At 26.3% G+C, this 20,538-nt stretch overlaps 1 protein-coding gene across 8 annotated transcripts in view; it reads left to right on the top strand.

Moving 5' to 3' along the window:
- LOC134829718 (calmodulin-binding transcription activator 2) overlaps positions 1 to 20,538 on the top strand; it is a 56,475-nt gene that overhangs the window by 19,790 nt on the left and 16,147 nt on the right. For 7 of the 8 annotated variants that reach the window (XM_063842942.1, XM_063842941.1, XM_063842944.1 and 4 more), the window contains exon 3: positions 20,327 to 20,418. In XM_063842942.1, the coding sequence (XP_063699012.1) occupies positions 20,327 to 20,418 (92 nt within the window). Of the gene's footprint in view, positions 1 to 8,355; positions 8,648 to 20,326; positions 20,419 to 20,538 lie in introns of those variants that run through there. The other variant, XM_063842947.1, reaches the window with a different exon arrangement.

Consider the following 20,538-nt stretch of genomic DNA (forward strand, 5'->3'; position numbering starts at 1 on the left):
TTAGAAAGAACAAGAAACGAAACAACGAAAAATTAAACGAACAAAAAAAAACTAAAATTAAGTTAAAAACTGTGAATATTTTTTATTTTTCGTTAATTTTGAACAAAAAAACATTTTTTTAAAGAAAAGTGTTAAGAAAACTGAGAGAAAATTCTCAAAAGTTGTTCAATGAGCTCGAAATTGTGTTAAGATCATTTCTTTTTAATTAAAAAACTGTAGAAAATATTATTTGAAGGTGAAATTTTAAATATTTTTAATTGTTTAAAGAAAAAAAAAAAATTAAAGTCTGAAGTGATATCGACGGGATTTTTTTTAATTTATTAATTTTTTATAAAAAATCTTTATTTAATTATTTCTTTCAAGAAAATTCTTATTTTCGCTGTTTGAAAGAAAATAATAATAAATATTCTAATTTTTTTTATATTTTTTTCTATTTTTTTTAATTTTTTTTATTTAATTGTTTCTTTCAAGGAATTGCTTTTTTCGCTGTTTAAATAAAATTTATCATTAAAATTTTATTTCAAATTTTTTTTTTAAATATTTTTAATTAAAAACTATATTTAAAAATATTAACATTTTAATTTAATTTTTTTATTTATTTAATTTTAGGTATTTATTTTTTTTTTAAATTTAATTTTATGAAGAAAATTTAATATTTTTTTTATTTAAATAAATTAATTTAATAAATTTAAAAAGTTTAATAAAAATTTTGAATTGAATAATTTTTTTTTTATAAAATTCAAATTAAAAAAAATATTTTTTTAATAAAATAATTTTTAAATTAATTTTAAAACTAACCTTATTTAAAATTATTAAATTTATATTTTTCGAAGAAGATTTCTATATTTTTTTTTATAAATAACAAATTTGTTAAAATGCAGCAAAAAAAAATTTTTATTCAATATTTATTTATTTTTTTTCTCATTTAATTAATAAAATAAATTTTCGCAACAAAAAAATGAAAAATAAAAAAAATAAATAATTTTTTCTTCAACAAAAAAAAAACTACTCCCGAAAAAAAAATCTATGTCAACACAAACATCGATAATTTGCATCATTTAAATATTTTTTCATAACAAACATCAACAACAGGACAACAGGCGATCATTATTAGTTTGCTTTTGTTGTTCGTTTATCTGACACACAAACACACACACACGTGACACGCAGCGAGACACCCAAATTGAAATACACACAAACACATCAATTTCCTATCACACAACCGGAAAAAAAGAGAGCGGACACACAAACATCAAATTAATTTATTTAGTATTAATAGAATTTTATTTAAAATTCCATTATCGACATATTATTATATAAATTCGGAAAAATAAACTATATCGACTGCGTTGTGTTCTGCTAAAAAAAAAGCAAAAAAATACAAAATAAAATAAAAATTTTGTGTATTTGGTTCGATTTGTTGCATATTATTATTTGTTTGTTATTTTGTATTGATGCACACGTGACGCGTGATGTGCTTCCGTCTCTAGTCTGTTCTGTGTGTGTGTGTGCTTATGATGAAATAAATTGCCATTGTTGATTTACACAAAAATAAATTTGGTAGAAAAATTTAACAAAATAAAAGTTTTTTTTTATTTTTGCCTCGAAAGGGAAGTGAAGTTGGATTTTTTTTAAAATTGAAATAAAACTATTTTTGAGGGTTTTTTTAACACAAATATTAATTAAAATAAATTAAAATAAAAATAATTAATAAAAAAATTATCTTGAAATTATGAAATATTTTTTCTTAGAAAAAGCGCCTCTAACGGAAAATTTTTCAATTAAAGAAATTTTTTTTATAAATTATTTCTTTAGAAGTTAATTTTTTTATTAAAAAAATTCTTAAAAATCATAAAAATTTTTTATTATTTATTTTTTTGTTAAATAATTTAATTTTTTTTAAATATATCCTTCAAAAAATTAAATTAAAAGATCGATTATAAAGCGCCTCTACCGGATTTTTTTTATCAAAAAGAATTTTTTTAGATTTATTCCTTCTGTAAAAAAGTTAAAATTTCGATTAAAAAATTACTAAAAAATCATCAATTTTTAAATTTTTAATAAAATCTACTGAAATTGATCCTAAAAACATCTTTCGAAAAATTAAAACTAAAAAATTGATCAAAAAGTGCCTCTTGCGGAAAATATTTGAAATTCATAAAATCAAATTCTAACCTCAAATTTTTTATAACAAGCAAAAATTCTTTTTTTTTTGGAAAAAAATTTAAATTAAAAATCTAAAATTTTTTCAATAAAATTGTATTCCAAAATCACCAACCTTTTCAACTAAAAAAGATAAAAAAAATTTTAAAAACATTGATTTGTGTGACAAATTCTCTCTTTCTCTTTTGTCCACTTATGCATCTAAAGCTCAATCCAACATTCCATTTTTTCATCATGTCATACGGGCTCCAATTATTTAGTTTTTAGACTACTTTTCAACAAAAAAAATGTACAAATAGATTAATTGCTCGATGAAATGGGGCGGAAAATTTCAATGAATTTCATTCAAATAAACGAAAAAAAAAATTCTTTAAAGTCCAACCGCCTCAAATTGACTTAAATCGCAGCAATTTGCCCTACAAAACAACAAATATTCACTTGCAAAATTTAAATGACTCGAATTCTAAACAAACAAGCGGAAACGACACTGATTAGAATCAAATTAAAAGCATCAATAAATTAATTGTGTATCACCTAAAACGGCTCCTATCTCGTCGTTGCCTAAAATATTCGTTCATATTTTGGCTTTAACAGAGGCTTTAACGTTCGTACTGACAACCCGAGCTACCGAGGAAGAGATAGGGAACCCACATATTTTAGTAGAACATTCAAAACAACAATCAAATATGAATAAAGATATCGCTTTTTGTGTCTGTGTCTCTGTGTGTGGAAAGTGTTATTTAAACATTGAAAATTTTCCTGCCAATTACATGGAGAGAGAGAGAGACATGAATGAATTTCTCATCGTACCCCCGAACAACGAACAACGACAAATATGTGTTAAAATGCAATCGAAGCGCACGAACGAGAGGCAATTCCCAATTATATTTCAGTGATATCATTAAATGCATATTATTATTATTGTTGTCATTGTCGTTCGTTTTATTGTTAAAATTTGTTGGTGTTTTGTTACTTTTGGAGTTCTTGTGTCGTTCGCTTGGAAAATATAATAAATTTATACGGAAATTGTGACTTGACACATTTTACATTCCGGGATGAATAATAAGTATTTAAATAATAATATAAGGAAACATCTGAAGAGGAATCTTAATAAATTTGAAGGAATTTCTTTGGCATCGGATTGGGAATTAAAGTTTTCAGGTCAAATTTTGGATTTGAAGAAAATTAAGATTTAAATAAGAGTTTAAAGATTTTTTTTCTAATTTTTTGCTTGGTTTGAATTAATTGAAATAATAATTTTCAAATTTTTTAACGGATTTTTTTGAATTGACAGATGTCAAATTTTTTTTTGATATCAATTTAAATAATTTAAAAAATAATAATTATTTATTTAATAATAATTATTATTTTTCAATAAAGATTTTAAAAGATTTATTTTTCTAATAAAAAATAATTATTTTAATAATAATTAATAATTTTATTATTTAATTAAAAATTATTAATAATTATTTTTTAATAATAAAATGAATAAATTAATTTTTTTTTGAAAATATTAAATTTATTATTTTTAAAAAATAATTTTTAAAAAAAAATATTTTATTTAAAAAAAAAATTAAAAGAATAAATTATTTTTTAAATATTTTTAATAATTTTTTAATAACATAATAATTTATTTTTTAAATAAATATTTAATAAAAGTTATTAATAAAAAATTAAAAAATTTTATACTTAAATTAATTTTTAATTTTTTTTTAAATAAAACTAAAATAATTAATAAAATATTTTGAGCTTTAAAATTAAAACAAAATTATAAAATAAAATAATTTAATGATTAATAAACATTTAATTTTTTTAAATAAATTCAAATTAAAATTTTAATTTTATTTATTTTTAATATTTATTTAAAAAAAAAAAAAATAAAAAATAAAATAAAATAAATAAATTCATATAAAAAATTATAAAATTAAATTAATAAATTAATTAATTAAATTAAATTAAAATAATTTTTTAAAATTTAAAATTTAAAAAAATTATGAAATATTTTTAAAAATTGCACCTGCCTACAAATAGACAAAAAATAAACAACACACGACCAGATAATTGTCAAATAATTGAAAATTGTCAAAACATTTCATGTACAATCATTTTAGTTAATTATCATCATTTGTCCTCTTCATTCTATATGTATACCTACTGCGTTAGTATATGTGTAAAATTTGAACAAAAATAGTGTGAAATTCAATTTCAATTTTAATAATTTTAATCAAATAAATTATCAAAATATTTATTATTATATTTGTCTCTCATATTAATGTTTTTTTTCTGTATTGTTTTCGCGAACATTATACGAACAACGCATCAATATCATCATTTATTATATATAATTTATTAATATTGTTGTTTATGTTTTTCTGTTATTATTAGATGACCCTCTTCTTCCTTCTTTCCAACAGCAGCATGCCACACCTGACCGTACAAATGCGGCGACCTCCAATGTTTCATTTGGCATATCAGGTCGATTTGTGTGTTTGTGTTGTCTGTATGTGAGAGATAAAAATACATAATTTAAATTTATTTATTTTCAGAGTTCAATTTTTGTTTGTTGTCAATTTATTATTATTATGTATGTTTTTCTGATATTATTAATATTGTTTGTTTATTATTTGTAAAGAGAGACAGATTTTTTTGTAGTACAAATTGCGTTTATGAAGAAGAGAATTTATGCTTAATTTTATAAAAATTTTAAAAAAGATTTTTTTTCATAAAAAGTCGATTTAAGGAGTCTTTTTGATTTTTTACAAGAAAAATTTGATCTGAAGACGCCTCTGGCGGACAAAAATTGAACTAAAATAATTTTTTTTTCTTATTAAAATATATTAAGAAATAATTTTTTTAAGTTCAAAAGTTAAAAGTCTGATCTGAAAAACTTAAATTTAATTAAAATTTTGATTTTATCTGATTTTTGGTATTTGATAAAATGATCTCTACTGCTAAAACTTTAAAACCGCCTCTAGCGGTGAGAATTTGAACCAAAATAAAATTTCTTAATTAAAATTAATTTTTTGAAGTTAATATAAAATTTAAATTAAAAGTTTTATTCAAAGAAATTGAAATTTAGATTTAATATAATTTTTGGCATTTAAAAAAATGATCTCTACTTAAATTTTAATTAGAGGACGCCTCTAACGGCGAGAATTTGAACTAAAATTATTTTTTTTATAAAAGGATATTTTTGAAAAATTAATTTCAATTTTAAATTGAAAGTTTAATTCAAAAAAATTAAAATTTAATTGAAATTTTATTTTTATAATTCATAAAAAGTCTTCGATGCTGAAATTTTGTTCAAAAAAGCCCTCTTGCGGCAAAAACTTGAACTATCAAAATAACTAAAATAATTTTAAAGCCAAATTTAATTTTTTTAAAAATTATTTAAAAAGACGCCAAATGACTCAAGATACAAAAAACTTTCCAAAACAAAAATATTATCTTATCTTATTCTCTTACGTCTTTTCCCAAAAAAATTATTTGTACTTTTCATTTCGCCTTTTAAACAACGACCTTAAGCCCCTTCTCTAAGCCGCCAATATTTACCAAAAAAAAAACTTTTACGATATTTAATGAACTTGCGTGGCATTTTATTACAGAAACGACGTCGCGCAAAGACAATTAAAATCTCAAACCAAATCTTCCGTAAATAAATCCGAGAGATAAGGTGCGATGACTAATATTATTATTATTAAATATTATTGTTAACGATGCTGAGAGCTTTTAGTTTTTAACAAAACGTCGAGCACGAAAGTTCTTAAAAGTAGGACATAAAGTCGCGTGTTCAGCTAACTAACAATCACAGTAATTGTGCTTCGTTTAGTTTCAAGTGTAAAAAAAAGAACAAACGCAACTTTAATTAAAAAAATACTTTTTAAATGACTTTTTTTGTGAAAAAGGAGCAAAAAACGAAATTAATGAAAAGTACAGTAATCAGTAAATGAATGAAATATTGTTATTATCGCCGTCGTTTAATGTTCTCAGTATTTACAAAGGATTTTTTTTTTCGTCGTAGAAGGGGTGAAAAAGTGCAAATACATGAAAAAATACAGTAAATAAATCAGGGAACAAAAGAAAAGAGGAGATTAAAAAATTATGAAAAATAATACGAAATGTGAAAATGATATTTATAATTTTTCTCGTGTCTCCTGAAAAAAAAATTTTTTTTTTCATATTAAAAAAAATGGAAAAATTACGAATAAATTTTATTAAAACTGGAGAATAGCAAAAAAATAATAATTAAGATAAACGAGTGCTAATTAAAGTAGACAAATTTTTTCATATTTTTTAGTTTTTTTTATTTTTTGAAAAAAACTCAACTACTTCCCCCAACAAGGTCTCACATTTATGGCAATAAACTGCCCATTAATTTATTCGAATATCGTGCCACGAAACACGTACGACCACACATGATGACAAAAAACAAATAATAAGTAATAAATAAAAAATTTTTCCCTACACGAGACTAAATTACTGGCAACTGCTACACATTAACAAGCACACACACACACACACACAGATTTTGTGAGTCAAGTGAATTAAAATCAACACACAATAATTATTATCCTCCGAAGCAGGCAAGCCAGTGCATAGCTATTGACTGACGCTGAATATTGTTAACACATCATTATTATCATTAAAACTATACAATGTTGTGTTTTTTTTTGCCAATGGCATTACATACATATTGTGTGTGTTCGAGGGGGTAATATATGGATCACAAAAATGAAATATAAAAATCAACAAACAATATATTTAATTATTTGATAAAAATCAATTTTAATAATAATCGGACATTATAACGTGTTGTGCGAGGCTCGTTATTTATAGAGATTAATGTTCGATTCAACAATGAACTTTTTTGTGTTGATTTTTTGTTCTGATATAAAAATTTTTCGAAGAATTGTGAAAAATTTAATTTTGAGGTTATGAGATCAGTTGAGATCGTGAAGCGCCTCTAGCGGAAAATTTTTGAACCTCAAAAATTTTTTTTTATTATTTTAATTGAAGAGACCTCTAAGTTTAAGGTTAGGATTTTTTTCAAAAAGAGCCTCTTGCGGCAAAAATATGAATTATAAATTTATTCAAAGATTTTTCTTGTAGCCTTTTGATCAAAAGCGACATCTGCTGGATAAATAATTCTCAAAATTATTCAATTTAATTTTTTAATTCAAAATTTAATTATTTTTGGATTTTTTTTTTAATTTGAGATGTAAAATTGACAAAAGTATTAATTTTTATTTTTTTTTAAATTAATTTAAAATTTAAAGAGCCCTCTAGCGGTAAAATTTTATTTTAAAAACCTCTTCAAAAATAATATTCAAATTTTTTTCAATGGTCAGAATTTCTTATAAAAGTATATCTTGAGTCAAAATTTTCGAAAATATGAATTTTTATGTTTTTACAAGAATTTGAAATTTAAAAAGTCCTCTAGCGGTAAAATTTTAATTAAAAAAATCTTTAAAAATTTTTTTTTTTATTTTAAAAAATATTAAAAGTTCAAGACGAATTTTTAATAAAATATTTAATTAAAATTAAATTAATTTTTTTTAATTAAATTTTTTAATTATTTTTGTTATTTAAATTTTTTTTGTGAAAAATTTAAAATTGTCAAAAATATAAATTTTTATTTTTTAAATTAATTTAAAATTTAAAGAGCCCTCTAGCGGTAAAATTTTAATTTAAAAAAATTAATTTTAATTTAAAAACATATTAAAAATTTAAGACAAATTTTTAATAAAATATTTAATTAAAATTAAAATTAAATTATTTTTTTTTTTTTAATTAATTTTTTAATTTATATTTTTTTTTAGAATTTCTTGTAAAAGCGCCTCTGGAGGCAAAATTTTGAACATTGAAAAAATGAAAGCTATTTTATTAAATTTTGTAATAATTTCAACGATCGATAAATCACTTCAGACTAATTTTACAACCACAAATAGTTGGTACATCTGTCATAAATTACGTGGTGACCTGTTTCGCTCATTTTCAAAGGCAATTAATAACTTATTGAACAACATTTGAGAATTTTCCTCTCTTTAATTTAGTGTTAAAAATGAACAATTAAAAACTTAAAAACCCAAAAATAAAATTTAAACTTTAAAAATTCAAAAAATGGCAAATTATCGCCATCAACTCACCGCAGCGCATCAACAAGCGCGAAGCTCGTATTACGCTCAAGGTGTTCCGCCTGCTTCGCAAACTCCGATGCCGCCGCATAACTTAATGTACCAACAGCAGCAGCAGCAACAACAACAAGTTCAGACGCAACAACAGCAAAATTCTTACATGAATGCCGGACATCATCATCTCCAGAACCCATATGCTCATATGACAATGGGACCGGGGCAAACGGCACATCACATGCTAACGCGTCATTACATGAGTCAACATCATCAACACGCCTCTGCCGCGAGTTTAATCAACAGACATCACCATGCAATTAACATGAGCACGGCAAATGTTCCGTTAAATGCAAGTAAGTTCCCTTCCTGCGAAAAAAAAATTCTGAAAAAAACGGATTGATGGTCATTAAAATGGAAGAAAAAAAAGATAATAATCCAATTGAAAATTTTTTAACGAGACCTGCAGTTGATTAAAAGTTTCAATTGTTGCTCAATATTTTTTTTTCGTACTTTTTTCGCTACTTCAACTGGACATCGATACAAAAACAAAAATAATCAAAGCAATATCTGCATAATTTGATTATTTCTTGTTAATAAATCTCTTTCGGAGAGAAATTTCGTTCTGTGGAAAGGTCACGTGCGTGATTTACGTTCCTTCGTGTCTCTATTTTCCGTTTTCCGGTATTGGATTTTTCTTGAAATTAAACTTTAAACTTGTTAACGATTTGACACACACTTGAAACCATCAATTTCGGGCCATAACCACATAATCAAGATCATTTTGTGAAGTGTGAAGTCAACTATAACGCCTCGACCATAACACTTGTCGTTTAAACTTTTTTTTCCTCACTTCTTGTTCAATGGGAAACCACGAAAGAAAGAATTTTCTCTCAGTTTTCATTACATTGCCACATGACTTGGATGTGCAAAAGGAAAAACAGGAACATGACATTTATTGGTCACATATGTCTCCTTTAGGTACTTTTCTTTAAAGGCAGGGATGGGGAAAGAAATTTTTTGAAGAATAAGGAATTTATTTTGAAGTCGAGATAGTTAAAAATTATTTTCGAGATCTAAATTTAATTAAATAGAAGAAAAAAATTAACAAAAGTCGAAATATTTTGCAAAGAAAAAAATTTAACAAATTTTTAAAAAATTTCGTCTTAGATCTGCTTCCTTTTGGAAAAAACCTCTTTAAAAAAAACGATTCGAAATCGATTTTTTGTTAGTTAAACGAGAATTTCGAAATTTTGCTTCGAGATCGAAATTTTTAAAAATGTTTTTAATTATTTTTTTTTGTAAAATATTTCGACTTTTGACATTTTTTTCTTCTATTTAATTAAATTTCGATCTCGAAAAAAAATTTTTTACAAAAAAACTTTTCTTTTTTTATTCAAAACGGTTTAATTTCGAGATCGAAATTTTTTTAGAAAAAAATTTTAAAAATTTTACTGCGATTTTGATTTTTTTGAACAAATATTCGTTCAAAATTGATTTTGATGTATCTTAAATGAATTTGAAATAAAAAGAATAAAGATTTAAAAAATTTTTTTTGAAAAAAATTTTGTCTCAGATCTGCTTCCTTAAAATTTTTTGAATAAATTTCTTCTCAGATCTGCTTCTTTTTAGAGAAAAACTCTTTTAAAAAAAACTCGCTTCGAGATCGATTTTTTTTTAGTTAAACGAGAATTTCGAAATTTTGCTTCGAGATCGAAATTTTTAAAAAATTTGTTAATTTATTTTCTTTGCAAAATATTTCGACTTTTGATAATTTTTTTCTTCTATTTAATTAAATTTCGATCTCGAAAAAAAGTTTTGAATTTTTTTCAAAACGATTTAATTTCGAGATCGAAATTTTTAAAGAAAAGAAAATTTTTCAAAATTTTACTGCGATTTCGATTTTTTTGAACAAATATTTGTTCAAAATTGATTTGTTTTGTATCTTAAAAGGATTTAAAATTAAAAAAATAAAGATTGAAAAAATTTTTTTTCGAGATCGGAATTCGTTTAAGAAGGTTACTTCTCTGTTAATCTCTCACACCGTTTTTTTCTAAAAAAACAGACAAAAATGAAACCACAAGAAAGAAAAAAAAATCAAAAAGGAGAGAGAGAGTGAGCGAACTTTTGCTGGCACACAAAAGGAACTGTCCAAATTCTTCGTCCAGATTAAATATTCAAAGGCAAAAAAGTTGTTCTTTGCCTAAAAAAAAAATCGAATAGACGACAACGTCTCTCGACTCATCTCTGCTTAAACGGAGGAAATGTGAGTGAATTGCAACATTGATTTTTATTTTATTGAAAAAAAAGGGAATGTCTTTCCCAATTGAGAGACTCACTCAACTTTTTCCAGGCAAGCAAATTTTAATGTCTGTCCTCGACTTTTATTAGCATCAAGAAGCACACACACACGAAGAGACATATCAAGTACTTGTAAAGTATTTTTATGAATGAATTTCTTTATATTTTTAATATAAAATGTAACAACTCCCGGAGAAAATTTGCAAAGTAATGCAATTTACGAATGAGTTATTTCTTGTACGAGGCACGTACGACTCGAGGAAAAGTCATAAATGCATGTGACAAATGTTTGCTCGGATTTTGGCGTGAGCGAGAATGAAGTCGAGGGCAATCTTAGACGCAAAAAACACAATTTTTAATAGAATAATAAGGCACATTTTTGTCGGTACCATCTTGTGGTTGCAAATAATAATTGTACGAACATGATGTGAAATACTTTCCATTTTTCGTGTAAATTTTTTCATAAAACTCGGGGAGACAATTTTTTCTTGTTTGGAGTTGTAACGAGGATGGGGTTGAATGTTGTTTTACGTTGTCACTTGCAAAAGTAAATCAGATTGTGTAAATATTTTTATGGAATTTTAAGCATTTTTGACATGAGGATTGTCACGAGAGTGAGTTGCGAATATATTAAGAAATTTTTTTTTTAAATTAAAATTAAAATTAAAAAAATTTAGAAAATTAAAAAAAAAATATTTTAAAATTTTAGCTTACAGTTGCTAAAAAAATAATATAAAAAAATTAACTTAACGAGACTTTTTGACGAAAAAAGTCTGTTTCAATTTTTTTCGTTAAGATTTAAAATTTTTATTTTTTTTATAAAGTTGAATGCTTAGTTTGGATTACCGTAATGTAGATAATTCTTATGGAAAAAATAATCCGTTCTATTAACGAAAATAGGTTTTAAAATTCGTTCTATTAACATTTTTACGTAAAACAATTAAATTTTTAACGAAATTTTTATTTTTGTTTATATTTTTAACAAAAATTTTGATAATTTAAATGATTTTTATTAATTAATTTATTGATTTTATGACAAATATTTAAAAATTTATTTAAAATATTGCTAAAAAATCCTAAAATTAATGGAAAAATATTGTTCTATTAACTTCAAAATTGATGTTTAATGCTTGGTTTGGATTAATTGAAATTAATTTTTACCTCATGAGAAGTTTTCGTAAATAAAATTTGAAAATGTAAAAAATACAATTTTCGAAAGTAACAAAAACCTTCCAATTTATCAATTTCATGAACTTTACAACTTGCAAAATCGTTCATGCCATAAATAAATCGTCCCGAATCAAAAATAAATACTCAAAAAAACAAAAATTAACGAGGAACAACTTTTTTAATGATTCCAATAAAACATAAACTATTTCCCATTTTCATTTCTCTGGGCATAACAAACGTTAAATCCAGTAAATTTCCTCGTTGTTGTTTTGAATAATTTATTACTTGAAATATTTTATTCGATTTTTCAATTTTTTCAAAGACAGAGGATCAAAAAAGTTTCACTTCACGTACGACCACGAACTTTTTCCATGTAAATTTTAAAAATATATTCCGTCTGTCTGTCTATGTTTACAAATCCAATTGTTTTTTCCATGACCCCTGAACGAACGAAAGCACGCGGCAAAAAAGACACATGAAAAGAAAGTATTTACAGGCAAAAATGAATGTTTGGCCTCTTAAACCAAATAATAATAATAAACACAAATAACACAACTTTTTTTTCCTCTCTCGTCTTATTTCTTCGGCTCGACAACATTTGGAGTCATAAGTCATCGCTGAAATAAAAGTTCTTTTCGTCGAGTAATTCACTTTTTTCGTGTATTTGTATTTGCCACTCTGTTTAAAATTTGCTACAATATTTTTTTGCTTTTTTTTCTTGTTCTTTTTTGGGGAAGGCCCCCATTATTTATTCCATGCAAGTGTTTATATTTTATGATTATGGGGAATCTGAGGCAGTAAATTGGTGGCTTCACTCTCTGTGACTCGACTCTCTTTCTCTGTGAGTGCCTAAATTTATTTACTTTTTTCATTTGTCGTGTTATTTTTAGGCTTGCATATGTGCGAAATTCAGCAGTAGTGAGGAATACGTTTCCTTTACGTGAGGTGTCTTTCTCGTGAAAGGGCTTTAAATTTCGAGCTAGTCACCTTTTGCAATACGTGCGAAACTCAATTATTGTTATTATTTACCCCGTGCACGTCATGCACTCACCCATCGATGTGGATGACGTCGAGACTGTACGACGGAAAAGGCACACGTTCGCAATATTTGTTGCCGAAAGCCTCGAATATGTATTTTTGTTACAATATTTGCCCGGTATTTGCTTAGAGTTGCAATAAAAATGTACGTAAGAGACAGACAAGAAGGATTTTCTTGCCCCAAAATTGTTACATTTTTTGGCAATGCATCAGGGGTGTAGTTCGGTGGCTCAAGGGCTACTTTTGGAATCTATTTTCTTCTTTTCCACGTGCTTATCGATTTCGAACCTCCATTTTCGTTTAACAATAATTTCACTTAATTAACTAAACAAATTTATTTTCACACTTAACATCCAATTTTCTTTGTTCTTCGTCGTCTTGTTCGCTGAAAAATATTTTTTTTAAATTACATGTTTAAAAAACCCAAAAACTTACCTACGTCACTGCTTCCTCAAATTGTACGCGTCGATGCATTTATTATTGTTTCACATATTTCTTCCTCCTATAAATATATTTTTAACACTTTTTCCTCTTCGTTCTCCTCGTACAAGACTTTTGGATAATTGAATTTCTCGTAAACCGACAACGACGACGACCATGGAATGTCTTCAGGAAATGTTCCGTATGTGTGTGTGTGAACTTCGAAGGAGCATGCGAACGAAGCATGGAATGTTTGTAGAAATAATAAATAAAATGATAAATGTGCAGTTTTTTGGCACCAAAAATTATATTTATTAATTTTTTTCGACAACTCACCCTTTTTTTTCGTGTTCCTCAAGTCGACTTGAATGCATGAAAGGATTTTCCACTAAATGTCAAAAAAATCCACAGAGATCTATCAAAAGCAGTCCAAAAAAATCCTGAAAATAGACAAAAAAAAATGTTATTTTTAGTGTAAAAATTATGAAGATTTTCTCCTCTGGACTGTGAAATTAGTTTTGTTTTTGTTTTCATTTATTATTATTACTAGAAATTTTAGTCGCGCGAACAACACAAACGAACCATCATCTCATATACGAGACAACATTTTGTCGCCCGTCGTGTTTTCACTAATCGTGGCATACGAAAGGGACACAGGAAGTAATTTTAAAAATATATAAATTGCATAATCTCTTTCGTTGTTTTGCTTTTGCCAGGTTTTTTTTTTTGTATTTTGTTTTCGAGTGACTTGACAAATGCATTTTAATTAGAGAGACAGAACGGATTCCAGACGACGTGTTTGTTACTTACTCTTGTAGATTTAGTTTTTTTTTGTAGAGCAAGGGTGAGAGCATTTTGACCTGAAGTCAGGAAGAAAGAACATTTTTCATTTTTTTCCCTTGTCGTTGATAGTTGTTGAGAAATAAACGAAACACCTGCGAAAGAAAAAATGAGCGACATTGAAAGTCGATTAATCTTGTGAAAGGTGTTTTGCTTCATTTTGTCTTCGTAACTGAAAGATTTTCACAGTTTATGAATTGAATATTTGTAAAATTTGACTTGATAATTCAATTTTTTTAGATTTTCGAAAATCTAACAATATTTAGTAATTTTTCGAAAATTTGAATTTCGAAGTTATAAAGTTCGAATTTTTCATAAATGGATTTCAAAAAATTAAAGAATTAAGAAAAGTTAAAGTAAATTTTTAAATTTAACTCTTGATTATCGAATTTTTCGAAAATAAAGTTTTCAAATTTTCGAACATTTATAAAAAGTTCGAAAGCTTGATTTTCGAAAAATTAAAGAGTCGGTAAAAACGATTAAATTTAATGTTTTAAATCTGTTTCAACTATGTAATCGATTTATACCAAAATTCGAACTTTTTAACTTCGAAAGTCAAATTTTCGAAAAATTATTCGAACTTTTTAACTTCGAAAGTCAAATTTTCGAAAAATTATTCGAACTTTTTAACTTCGAAAGTCAAATTTTCAAAAAATTATTCGAACTTTTTAACTTCGAAAGTCAAATTTTCGAAAAATTATTCGAACTTTTTAACTTCGAAAGTCAAATTTTCGAAAATATAAAAAAATCAAATGATATTTTCGAAAATTTCGAAAATTTGTTTTCATAATTTTTAAATTTTCTCTAACAATTAATCCAAATAAAATCTAACGAGAAAAATCAAATTCCAATAAATACTCACCTCTACACGCACATTTGAAAATTTATGACCTTTCCTCACAAAAGACCCTTTTCATTGCATTTTGTTTGGACTCTGCTCGCATGATTCATTGCACCTTTTACATTGCTTTTAGTCACTCCAGTCCAGCCATCGAGCGACAAAGCAACAACGCACGGAAGATAACTCTCACGAAAGGCATGCTTTTCACACATGTTGCCCTCTGTAGTGAAAAGGGAACAAAAGTTCAAATAAATTATCCATCGCTTTCATTAGTTGCCAAAAAATAAAAACCTCTTACGGGTCACAGTAGCAACAAGGGCGAGGCGACGAGGAGTGAGGATGTGATGATTATGATGTTAACCTCTTGTTGTTTGTTGTCGTCCCATAATTTAAATAATGTCATAATTTTGTAATATAACGTGTTGTTACCCTTCTTGTAGTTGTTTTGTCTTGTATCCAGTGTGTGTTTGTGATAATTTAGAGGAACGGACTCTTTCTCTCGCTGCGATGTATTTAGTCAGGCAGGAAAAGCGACGACAACGACGACGACCGAAACGTGGAAAATAATGTAAATTATTGTTTATTTATTCACTCTTAACGACAATAATGGCAGTGTAGTGCTTAGTGTATTGTTGTTGTTGTACTTGTCCCTTGGCATTATTTTATATTGTTCCGCTTTTTGTAACAATTTTATCCATATTTTGGCCCGTGTTAATTCTCCCGATAAGAATTTGTGTGAAAATTCCTTAAATCTCTCCGAAAAAAAAAATTACTTAACTCCAAAATGTGCGAAAAATGTCACAACATCATTAATTCTCGCAGTTCAGTCAAACAAACAGAAAATCATGACAACTGCATAATCGTTTATTTTTCTTCCTGTTTTTTTGCACGATTTACACTCGCACACTAATCCATCCACACAAGATAAATGCGATTTTATGATCTCTTTGGCATTTTTTCACACATTCACTTATCACCATCACACGCAGCAACGGCAACGGCAGCAGCAGCAAACACAACAAATGACATTTAGCAGCAAATAAAATTCTGCTGCATTAGAGAGGCATCATCATCATCATTTCTCGTCCCGTACGCACAAATGGAGAAGCAATAATAGAGAGACAATCAAAATTATTATACAAAAGCGAAGAGTCAATAAAGTATGGTCAAATAGATTAGTGCCCGAGTGTGTATTGACTCCGCCACGACACACATAATAATAAAAAGAGTGCACTAATTTTTGTGTGTCTCTGTGTGTGATTCTATCCGTTCAAATGATATCTAATCTAATATATTTTTTTCGAGAACCGGATATATCTCGCTGTGTGAAAATATTTATTGGGTGTTTAGTTTGAGCTTTGGGAAAAATATGCAATATTTTAGATGTCTGTCTTATTTTCGAAAATAAACTTGTGAATTTACAAATTTTCGAACTTCGAAAATTTTTCTTTCGAAATCGATCTATAAAAAAATTCGAAGTTCGAATTTTCGAATATTTGTTAATTTAAAATTTTATTTTTTCGAAAACTGCATTTCTTTCTAAAACTGCAACTAAACAATCCAACAAAAATATTAAAGTTTATATCTTACAACTCTTTTTATTAAAATTTAAAATTTTAATTAAAATTTTGATTTTCGAAATTTTCAAATTTTAGAAAAACTTTCGAATATTTAAATTGTTTGACAGTCAGGTTTTCGAAAATCTGAAGTTTTATATTAAAATTTTTATGATCAAAATTTTTTAAAAAATTTCGAAGTTTTTATTTAAATTTAATAAATTCAATAGAAATTTTAATAAAAATTTAGAATATCGAAAAATTCGAAAATCATAACTTTCGAATAAAGAATTTATGAATTTTCGAAAAAATTAGTTTTTATAAAAAAAATCTTATAAACATATGAAAAAAATGCGCTTTGCTATTAATTTTCACTGACCTTCAACTATTTTTCCAAAAAAGCATTTTTATCGCCATAAAATATATATCAAGTGTGTATTTGGCATTTTTCTATTCATTTGTTTTGTCATTGAGGATAGAAATTTATATATAAAAATAAAATATAATATTAGATAATAAAATATTGTGATTTGTCAGATTTTTTTGTGCTTTTATTCTAATATTTTTTTTTTCTATCTAACATCAGGAAAAAAAGCTGAACTGACATTGCTAAATTTATGACTTTAAATTTTTTTAAAGTATTTTCAAATTATTAAGATTAAAATTTTTATCATAATATTTACTTTACTTTACAAAATTAATACTTTGATATTTTTTAGCAACAACAAAATGCGTGTTTTAAAGATATTAACATCCGAAAATAGCACAAAATATTCACCTTCATACGGCCTCTTTTTTAAAAAAATATTTTTTTTTGCTTTCAATGCAAGTTTTGCAATTTGGAAAAGAGGCCCGCCCGACAAACGGTAGGTAAAAGTAAAGGTATTTGAACACAAAAGGATATAAATTTTTTGAAAAGAATGTTATTTAAAGGCATATGTGCTGATTTTTTTGTGCTGTTTTTGTCTTTTGTTATTTCGCTTCGCTTTGAAATTAGTGAACAAGGGAGAGACAGCACTTTCACATATTTCTGGATAGTTTTTTTTTCCAAATAGAAGAAACAAAAAAAAATAATAAGCAGCTTTTTGTCTGTGTAAATAAAGTTAGCCTTGTTCGGAGCAAAGTCGAACAATGTTTGGCTATTTTTGCATCTTGCATGAGCCAAAATGTTGCAAAAACACTTAAAACTAGATCAAAGACAGTTAAAGCAGTTGTTAAAAGGCCAATAAAACTACAAGACACGACAATTTCCTTAGTAAAACTTTGATTTTATGCCCACTTTGGGATTTCTTCGTGTGTGTTCGAAAATGAAACGAGGCCAACGACACACTATAAAAAAAAGTTTTTAGCAACAAAGTGTACCAAGAATCGTAAAAAGTACTACACGAAGACAATTTAAAAGAGATTTCAATGTCCTTTCTCTCTTTTTTAGTAAGCAAAGAACTGCCAAAACACGTACGACATCGTCGTCCTCACAAAACCTGATTAAATATTTACAAATCCTCGGTTTATTTTATTTATTCTCGAGTCGATATAAAAATACAAAAAAAAAAATCGGAAGTTTTTATGTTTCAAATTTCGAAAATGTGATTTGACATGGGATTACACATAAAAAGGAAGAAACACACAACAATTGGTGACTCGCTTTCGCAAAAAACATTACGGCACGGAGTCAATATTGTTGATAATTTACACGACTTTGGGGACAAGTTTAGCAAATTGACGATTTATTTAAAAGACATGCGATTTGTGTGTGTGCGTGGAAAAGGGCACGATGATGTTGTAATGAGAGGATTATATCACTCACTCACACATGTTTTATTATTATTATTGGAATTATTGATGTTGGGGACATGCGATTGATATTATGATTACATGATGGGGAATTTCAACACTCGACGATGATGACACTCGGCATGAGACGAGTTGATTTGTGACCAATGAATATTTGATTTTCATTTCGAAAAAGGGAATTTTTAAAAATCTTTGCCATCAGTTTCGTTTTGAACTGACCTTTTCGGAAAAAACAGTTGAAAAATCGCCAAAAAGAATTTTCTATCATTAACGGAAACGAAAAACAATAATTCGCACCTTCGCAGGTATTTTTGGCACCGTTTACCATTCATTACCACAAAACATTTAAAAACCTGTAATTTGTATAATTTTTTTTCTGTTTAAAAAATATTTATTCAAATTATTTGAATTTTTAAAAAAATATTTTTTCCACTTCAGGTGTTTCTGTTCTGTAATTGTTGAGTTGGATCGTGTCCGAATTATTTAAATGTAAGAAAAATTTGGCGAGTATATGTCAGTAGAGGAATAACGAGAGCGCATTTTGTTCCTTATTCGAATGTCAACTAATTTTTTTAAAGAAAATTTGAATAAAAGTCATGTTTGAAAAATTGCTTTATAATATAAAAAAAGTAGAATAAAAAATAGTTTATGAAGATTCAAACTACGAAAATCTGAATTTCTCGTCAATGATTTAAGGGAAGTCGGTTTCATGAGATTGTTTTCCGTTTTTAGGAAGGCCGAAGATATTCTTTGACTTCGTATTCATTGTTTGTTTGGTAGATTTCTTTGGTAGTAATATTTGTTGGATTCGTTTCTAGTAAGTTGGTCGTAAAAATTTTTATATCTTGTGTTGGTCTTCATAAGCTTCCATAAATATTTTAATTAATATAGGAACGAAATATAATTTTATAGCAATTCATATGCTGTTTAATATGCAAAAATTTGTATACTGGATCCATTTTTTTGAGATTTAGCAACTTTTTATAATAATTCATCCAAATCTTTAGATTACTTCTTCATGCCATCATAGTTAGATTCCATCCATTGAGAATAATAATTTATACAGGGCATCCATAAGAACCTACAAGATACCACAAAGGAATGTCATCTGATGTCTCTTTTGAACTGAGTCTGTCATTCGATTAATGTATACTTTTCTAAAATTATAAGTTTTTTTCCAATTTTTTTATTGGTTTCTAATCTTTGGTTTTAATTTGCATCTCAGTCCTCAGAAATCCTAAAATTAAAAAAAAATAATTTTAAATATGTAACAGACAGACCCTTAATTTCTGTCAAAATACAACTCAACTTACCAAAAATGTCCTTCAACTTAAATTTATAAATAAAAAGGGAAATAGGACCATGGACAATGTGTTACTTTGTATTCCTTCGAACAATTTTCCTCGAAAAAGAAAAAAATAAATAAATACGGAAAGAAAATAAAAAAAAATGTAGAAGGACACGACGACTATTATATTTTTTTTTTCAGGTGTGATTGTTAGACAAATTGCAATTATTTATTGCATACTCCAAAGAATAATTTCATGTACAAAATATGCAGAAGTAATAAACAGAGAGAAAAAATAAAAACAAAATAAGCAACAGTGAAGTGAAGTGATTGTTAACAACAACAAACAACGAAAAATTAGGGAAATAATGTTTAAAAAAATATAAAAAAGAAAGAAAAGTAATTTTGACATGCAATCTATTTACTTTAATCCACTTTTTTTTTGTATTTTTTTCTTTTACGTGGAAAAAAAGAAAGAATTTCTTTTCGTACCCAATTTTTGTACTAAATAAATACTTGAGGAATATTCAAAAGGGTAATACCGACCTGTCGTTTTCTGTTCATTTACAGCTTTTTTTAAACTTTTTTTTTATGAAAAATAAATTATTACATTATTATTGCCCTTTATGTAACTGTGGAAGTTGTTTAGGTTGTCAGTGAGAAAATAAATCATGAAAAAATGTTTTTTCCGTGTGATAAGAAAAATAAACTAATTTTTTAAACTTTTTTTCGGGGGTGAATTAATCGATTTTAATAACAAAATTTTTTCTTACCTGATTTTTTTTAGATGGCGAACCAATTAAGCTACCTGACAACTTGGAAAGTCTCCCGAGAGCCGATCATTTTCCAACGCAGCGACATCGATGGAACACAAACGAGGTAAGTTTTCAGCGACATTCTGCATTACAAGCGTTGGCCAAAGGAATTTCCTTTAACATAGGGGGGGAAATGGCACACATTGAGCAATTTCCTCTTGAACTCGGCGCAAAATTTTACATT

Source organism: Culicoides brevitarsis, chromosome 2 (assembly GCF_036172545.1).
Source record: "Culicoides brevitarsis isolate CSIRO-B50_1 chromosome 2, AGI_CSIRO_Cbre_v1, whole genome shotgun sequence".
Classification (NCBI taxonomy): Eukaryota; Metazoa; Arthropoda; class Insecta; order Diptera; family Ceratopogonidae; genus Culicoides; species Culicoides brevitarsis.